At 27.2% G+C, this 8539-nt stretch overlaps 1 protein-coding gene across 1 annotated transcript; it reads left to right on the forward strand.

The window, feature by feature from the left end:
• Window positions 1-3186: 3186 nt before the first annotated feature.
• Window positions 3187-4203, forward strand: LOC124898815 (putative nuclease HARBI1). The gene is made up of 2 exons (XM_047412878.1): window positions 3187-3652; window positions 3740-4203. Exons 1-2 carry the CDS (start codon window positions 3187-3189, stop codon window positions 4201-4203), a joined length of 930 nt encoding a protein of 309 aa, XP_047268834.1.
• The last annotated feature ends 4336 nt before the right edge of the window (window positions 4204-8539 follow it).

An 8539-nucleotide genomic window follows, 5' to 3' on the forward strand; every position in this document is an offset into this window, starting at 1 on the left:
TTTCACTCATTTTCTTTAAATAAATTTGAAAATATCATTGATGATGATGACTAAAGAATATATAATTTATTTTATTATTATTAATGATAATAATTGACAAATGAATCACGTTACAAGATTGTACTTTGACATCACATATAAATTTTTTTTGAATATTTAATTTTCAATAAATAATTCATGAAAAGTGACATATTTGTTAAAATATAGTATATATATAAACATATGATGACTACTTATTCGTAGTAAATTTTGACAAAGTAAAAATATATTAAAAAAAGATAACAAATAATAGATAGAATTTTATTTTAAATATTTGTCATCAGATAGTATCGTATATAGTGTATATATATATATATAAATATGATGACTGCTTATTCGTAGTAAATTTTGACATATATATATATACATATATATATATATATATATACACACACATATGATGACTACTTATTCGTAGTAAATTTTGACACCATAAGAATATATTTAAAAAAATAAAAAATAATAGATAGAATTTTATTTTAAATATTTGTCATCAAGTAGTATACGTATATAGTGTATATATATATATATATGAATATGATGATTGATTATTCGTAGTAAATTTTAACACCGTAAAAATATATTTAAAAAAGATAACAAATAATAGATAAAATTTTATTTTAAATATTTGTCATCAGGTAGTATACGTATATGAATATGGATACTTAATTTAAGAATTGAAATGGTAAAGACATATCTAAAAGAAAAGGCAAAAAATAACAAATATTATCTTATTTAGATCTTTGTAAACATGAATATAGTGTTTGCTAAATTTTAGTAAATTTGAAAAAGTAAAATGAATCCAAAAAATAAGGTAACAAAAAGAAGATAGATTCTACTTAAATATTTATTTGACCTTTTCTTCAAACCTTCTATTCATTCAACGAGTTTAGCGTATTGCACACCTTCTCCTTCATCTATAAATACAGATAATATTTCTCATATATACATATATTTTACTGCTCTTCAAAATATGAAGTCATCTCTGTTGAAACTGACACCCCTTGTTATTGAAACTGACTCTTTATTGTCCCTAAAGAGCATTACACACCAACACACACCACATGCTAATATAATCTCTGAGTGCAGGTCATTGATGCTACAGTTAGAGGCTCCGGAGCTTAGGCACATCTACAGGGAGCAAAACAGAGTTGCATATGCTTTAGCAAAGGAAGGGGCAAAGAATGCAAGTTTTGACGAGTCACAAATTTTGATAGTTCCTCCTATGCAAATCAAGAGCTGAATGCAGACATACTAGGAATTACTTTCCCTAAGATAGTTGTGGCATGTACTAATTTAGTTTCTATTACGGTAACTACAAACTCAAGGGCCATCTCAGCCCCTCCTACCACTGTAAACTCCTAATTTAAGTTAATTGAATCAATTCATGCTTACCAAAAAAAAAAAGTTATTTTTTGAATCAAAATTGTTTTCTCATTTGAAGGTATATTTTTTTAATAATTATCATGATATAATTAAATTTTTTATATGCATACCTATAATCGCATATGTGATAATATCATTGTTTGTGAAATTCTTTGATTTTGTTAAGTTTTTATTTTGACAATAATATTTTTATTTCACTATTTTGTGTAATGTTATTATTATTAATCATATATCTCTAATGCATAAAAAATGAGTAATGTTGAGAAGGTTAAATGGAGTGCAATAAACGTAGAGTTCTTTTTAAATTTATGTGTGGATGAAGTTATCGCTGGAAATCGCCCTGGTAACCACTTCAACAAAATTAGATGGACTAATTTGGTGACAAGATTCAATGCTAGAACCGGAAAAAAAATGATAAAGTCAAATTAAATAATAAATGGGATAATCTTAAAAATACTTGGAAAGAATGGGACACTTTAGTTGGAAAGGAAACTGGTTTAGGATGGGATAGCAAGAAGAAAACCATTCAAGCGAGCGTCGAATGGTGGGATAGAAAAATAAAGGTACTTCTAATCTTATTACATATTATTCAATTAAACTTGATAAGTTATTTTATTATTTTGGTCACTAATAACATATCTTATTTCATCTCATTACTGTAGGAAAATTCAGATATAGAAAAATTTAAAGAAAAAGGCTTACAATATCTAACTCAAATGGAGATATATTTTAAGGATGTTGTTGCTACTGGCGAACATGCGTGGGCACCATCATCTTGAGTTTTACCAGATGATATATAAGGGAGTAGATGATTTCAATCTGAGCAACCATTTGAGTTTGATATTCCAATAAATAATGAAGAACATATAACTTTTGATGGTGTAGAAGAATTAATTGAAACAGAAAAAAAAAAAAAAAGTAACAGTGAAAGTGAGAGTGATACTAGAAGAAAAAGAAAGGCATCAACAGAAATGAAAAAAAATAATTCTAGACAGAAAATTAGTTCATCAATGGAGAGAATTATTGACGCCATTGAATCACACACTTCAACGAAGTCGAGAGAAAGTTTATTTAGTATTAAAAATACAATGACTATAGTTCATAATTTGCCTGGTATGATTGTTGGTAGTGATTTATGGTGGAAAGCGAGTGATTTACTTGTCAAACAATCAATGAGAGAAATGTTCTTAGCACAAGAAGAATTGCAATGGTTAGAAAGGAAGACCATGCTTCATAGGGATTAGATTTATGATGTTATTTATTATGATTTGCTTTTAAAATATATGATATTTTTTTCTTTTAATTGAGTTTTTTTTAGCTATAAAAGTTTGTTCATTCAAGTTATTTAGTTTTATATTTGAATAATTTACACTATGATTCTATGAACAATAAATTATCAATTTTATATTATTAAATTTAATTTTTTTTTTTACAGATATGTCATTGGCTAGAAATAATTGTAATGCGTCTGATGATGATGTGTCTGATGAAGAAATTTTAATTAAAAATAAGAGAAATAATGATAATAATATTGTCTTTGATGCGGCAATTTTCAGCATCACTTTAGCAACAGAATATTTCATGAAGTTTTGCTTAAAATTTTCATGCAGAAATTCTCTTCATACAGGTTTTTATTTCGTTAAAGAAGTACTTGAAGGACATGATCGACGATGTTACGAAATGTTTAGAATAGAAAAACATATTTTTCTTTAGTTGTAAAAGACTTTAAATGAACAATATAGCTTAAAAGCAACAAGAAATATGACCATCGAGGAGATGGTTGCTATGTTCTTAATGGTACTAGGTCATGGTGTTGGAAATCGAATGATCCAGGAAAGGTTTCAACATTCAGGAGAAACTGTTAGTAGACACTTTCATCATGTTTTATATGGGTGTTCGAAATTGACTAGGGACATTATTAAACCAAAAGATTCAACATTTTATGATATACATCCTAAACTAAAAGAAGATAAAAGGTATTGGCCATATTTTAAAAATTGCATTGGAGCTATAGATGGAACACATGTATCATGTATTGTCCCTTCGAAAGATCAAATTAAATACATTGGAAGAAAAGGTTTCACTTCTCAAAATGTTATGCCAGTATGTGATTGGGACATGTGTTTCACATTTGTTTGGCCTGGATGGGAAGGTACTGCACATGATGCTAGGATATTTAATCAAGCGCTTAAAAGATCAGATCTTAATTTTCCTCATCCACCACCAGGTTAGTGAATTTAATATTATATTTACATTATTTTATAAATTGTATTATTTTTATATTAATTAATTAATTTTTCTTATATTGATGTAGATAAATACTATTTAGTGGACTTGGGTTATCCAACAATGATTGGTTATTTAGGACCATATAAAGGGGAACGTTATCATCTCCCTGATTTCAGACGTAATTCTAACTTCAGAAATTCAAATGAGACTTTCAATTTCTTTCACTCCAGTTTGAGATGTACAATTGAAAGAACATTTGAAGTTTGGAAAAATAGATTTGCTCTCCTACGTTCAATGCCATCTTTTAAATTCGAAACTCAAGTTCATCTTGTTATAACTACTATGGCTATACATAATTTCATACGACAACACTCTACTACTGATAAAGATTTTAACTATTATGATAACAAAGACATCATCACAGAGATCGAAGAAGCAGACCAGCCTTTTGGTATACCTTCAGAAATACAAGACAGATATTCTACAAGTATGGAGATATTGCGTGATAAAATTAGGGAAGAAATCATTGAGAATTTTTGTGATGTATGAAGGGTCAATTATTTTTGTCGTTAATTTTTTCATATGTAGTGATTTAATTTATGAAATAACTTTTATATTCATTTTTGTTTGATGTTTTAAGTAATATTTAAATTATTTAATTAATATATCACCATTTAATTTTTTTAATTTATTTATGTATATAAGTATTGATTGAAAATTCTAGAGTACGTAATTTTTAATTAAATAAAAAAATTAATTAAAAATATTATAATAGATATTTAAAATAGTTTTTCTCTATAAATTGATTTTAATAATAAAAGTCTATTGATAGATGTCCTTTTTGGTCATTTGTCTCAAAAAAAGCACTTCTTGAAAAAGATTATCCAAACATAATTTGATTATCAAAAACACTTTTCGAATGAATTTACCAAACACAAACTATTTTTTTTAAAAGCACTTTTATGAAAAGCCATTTATAAAAGTGCTTCTCAAATAAGCAGTTTTGCAACGGCAATCCCAAACGGGCCCTAAATAGTTTTTTCATAAGCTAAAAAGTACTTTCCGTAAATGCACTTTTGAAAAAATATAGAAGTTCTAAAAATTTGGTCAAACACTAATTGATGTTAAAAAATATTTCTAAAATTTATTGATCAAATACAAATTGTTTCTCATCAAAAGTACATTAAAAAAACACTTATGAAAAAAACATTTCTTCAAATAAGCTAATTTTAGAAGTTTGGTCAAAAATACAATAATAAAGGCAATCCATTATTGATTTCGTATTGGTAATAATCAGTACTCGGTACTTGAATGGTAGCAATTTATGTTATTTTTTTTTCTTTTAATAAAAATATAATTCGCACTTTTTTTTTTTTACAAATCATACAAGAAATGCATACCGCACTAGGTAAGTCTCATGCGATAAACTCATGATTGATTGGCAGAAAAGAATTTGATTCGATTTCAGGTCTCTCACGTGAGAGATCCACCTCCAAACCAATCAACGTGCTCTTTTGCAGAGTATGACTCACACTTATTATATACTTTCATATTCTTTTCATATTGTTGAATGAAATGGCCAAAACCATCCCTCAACCAGCAGAAATAGAGTAGAAATTGGACCTTTGCCTTCCGTTATCTTTTGGCATAAAAAATGTCCTAATCAAATTTTCTATATTCACTAATCAAGTAAATTTAGTGAGAGGGGATGCTCGGATAACATGTACTTTCTCCTTTAATTTAAAAGAGAGTTTAACATTTTTGAAAAATAAAAGTCATAATTTTTTATTATATGTAAGTTGAAATCGAATAACTATGGTTATCAATAAGTCATATCGTACTTCATTAGAACTAAGCTTAAAATACTAAATTGCACTAAAAAGGGCAGCCCGGTGTACTAAAGCTACCGCTATGCGCAGTGTTCGAGGAAGGGCCCCACCACAAGGATGTATCGTACACAGCCTTACCTTGCATTTCTGCCAGAGGCTGTTTCCAAGGCTTGAACCTGTGACCTCCTGGTCACGTGAAGGTAACTTTACCAGTTACTCCAAGGCTCCCCTTCAAAATACTAAACTACACTGAATTAATTTAATATGATAATAATATAATATTTTCAAAAAAATCAAAGTCATAATTCTTTATTATACGTAAGTTGAAATCGAACAACTACGATTATCAATAAATCATATGTACTTCATTGGAACTAAGCTTAAAATACTAAACAGCGCCAAATTAATTTAATATGATAATAATATAATATTTTCAAAAATAATAAACTAAAATTACCGCATCAAAATTTTTAATTGCATGAAAACCGCTAGTGAAAGCTAACTTAATAGGCCCTTTATAAATACCAAAAATCTGATTTACCGATAATTTAAAATTCTCAAAAACTCCCTAAGAACAATCTGTGACTTAACATATTTCGCCAACTCTAATCTCTCACTGTGTGAGTCCTTCTAAGTTCTAAAAAAGATGCAACAAATTCTTCCATAATATTAAATGATTTGTCTCAATTGTTTGTCAGTTTACAAAATTAAGATAGGTTTAATTTAACTTTTCCCATTTTTGCCTTTAAATTACTTCTTTTTCAAAGTATAAATTTACTCTATCCATTCCTTTTTATTTATATGTTTTGTTCTCCATGAGTCAATTTGACTAATTTTCAAAGCAAAATTAGATTAGATTTATTTAATATTTTAAAATTAAAGTTTGAATATTCAAAATCTATATGAAAGAGTTAATAACTTACACAGTCACTCACTCTGAACTTTACTTAAAAAGTCACTCAACTTTAAATGTTTCACTCAGAAAGTCACATAACTTATTTTATTATTTTTTAAACTAATTAATCTTTGCTTATGTGAAATTTTCTTTTAATAGCAAAATTTTAAAAAATATAAAATATTCATTTAATGACCCATTTACCCTTTCTTTCATTCTCTTTTCTTTCATTTGATACCTACATTGAAATGCTTGAGAACCTGTAGTATTTCAATAGTTCATATGATCTGCAGTCACTTTCTTGATAGATAATTTTTAGCTATTGTGTCCATTACTCTTTAGTTACATTTTTATTCTTAAATTGTGTTCACACATCATATATTTTTACTTATTAGATTAGTTACATATTAATTGGAAATTTCAAGTTGGCAAAATGATTAGACTAGGACTCTTCGAAAGCATAGGAACACAAACATACTAATATGACTAAAAGCTATTCTCAACTAATTGTTGCCGCTTATATAGATTTTTCTCTTTTATTTTGCTCTATTTTTTACTAGGTCTGCATGAATTCAAAGAAATTGTAGATCTTTCAAGATAATTTTCTTCCATGTAATTTTAGGTCTACCGTGGTCACTTTTAACAGCTTCACTCATGATTTTCCATCTACAAACAAATATTAAATTAAAGCAGGAATGTAAATACTTTTAAGTCCTCATATTATTATTTTTAGCAGCCAACAAAATGAATCGTACATGCAAGATGTTGTCTCATTGGGGTATGCATGCTACATAATGCAACTAAAACTATAGGATCGTTTAGGTATAAGTAATTCAATCTTAGGCTTATATTTCTTGAATTCAAAGGCACTTAACTGCATATGTTGGCTTCACTTCTCAAGTTTACATTTCCTAAGGTATATCCACTTAGATAAAATGACATTAGTTTTCTAAATAGTTTTACATCATTTGATAGACAAAAGAGAGTTTGACAATTTACCAACTACATTTAGTATAACTAAAGATCCTACTTCCCCTCTAATCAGAATCGAGACTCGTCTGATTAAGCAAGTTCAACCCCTATTTTGGAGCTGTTTTTTCTTAGTTATAATTTATCTGTGATTGCCAATTTCATTTACAGTTCAAACAGAGATATTTTCTTTCAAATATTACCTATACTTCAGATTGATGAAAAATAGAGATGTTTTTTTTATTAAGAGAGAATTCCATTTTGAATTAATCAAAATTCCTTTTCATTTAGGAAATTCCACTTCTATCTAAAAAAAAAAAATTAACAATTGAATTTTAGTAATATGATATTTTTCATGTCGTAAGTATTTTTCTGATTTTCAATCATTTCATTTTAGTCAGACATCAAAAAAGTTCTGCTCCCTTCAACAAATTTCACCAGAATGAAGTGCCAAATGTTTCTCTTTAATGAATAAAAGAAAGGGCAAAAGGGTCATTAAATAGATATTTTGTATTTTTCAGAATTTTATTATTAAAAAAAAATTCACATAAGCGAAAATTAGTTAAAATAATAATAAAATGGGTTGGGTGACTTTCTAAGTAAAACATCTAAAGTTGAGTGATTTTCTGAGTAAAGTTCAAAGTTAAGTGACTTTCTGGATAAAAGTCCAAAGTTGAGTGACCGTTTAAGTTATTAACTCCTATATGAAAAGTAATATAAGTTCCAATTTTTCTTATTTCAATATGATCAAAAAATACATCTCAAAATGTTGAGAAAAGTTTTTATCCTTTGATTTTAAAAATGGAAAGGAAGCATTTAAAAAAGGAATGAAGATAGTACTTGTCATTTTTACTAAAAATAAATAACTCATAATATTTGTCATTTTAGAAAATCAAGATACAATTAATTGTTTGCTTACACTTTTATCCTCAGTTATAAATATGAAGAGATATTAATATGATGCAAACGAGAAAAATATTTTAAAAAAATGAGCAATAAATAAGATAATTTAGTTAAATTACCGTCGAATTAATATTTTTCTCAAGAAACATACAAATAAATGTGGCAAATATTTAGAAACGAAGGAGTATAAAGTTTCAAGAAAGTTTATCCCTTGTTAGCCTTGGTATTGATGGATAAAATACACAATGTATTAAAAAGAAATTAAGATTAAACTAGTAAAAGTACTTTT

Source organism: Capsicum annuum, chromosome 1, assembly GCF_002878395.1.
Source record: "Capsicum annuum cultivar UCD-10X-F1 chromosome 1, UCD10Xv1.1, whole genome shotgun sequence".
Classification (NCBI taxonomy): Eukaryota; Viridiplantae; Streptophyta; class Magnoliopsida; order Solanales; family Solanaceae; genus Capsicum; species Capsicum annuum.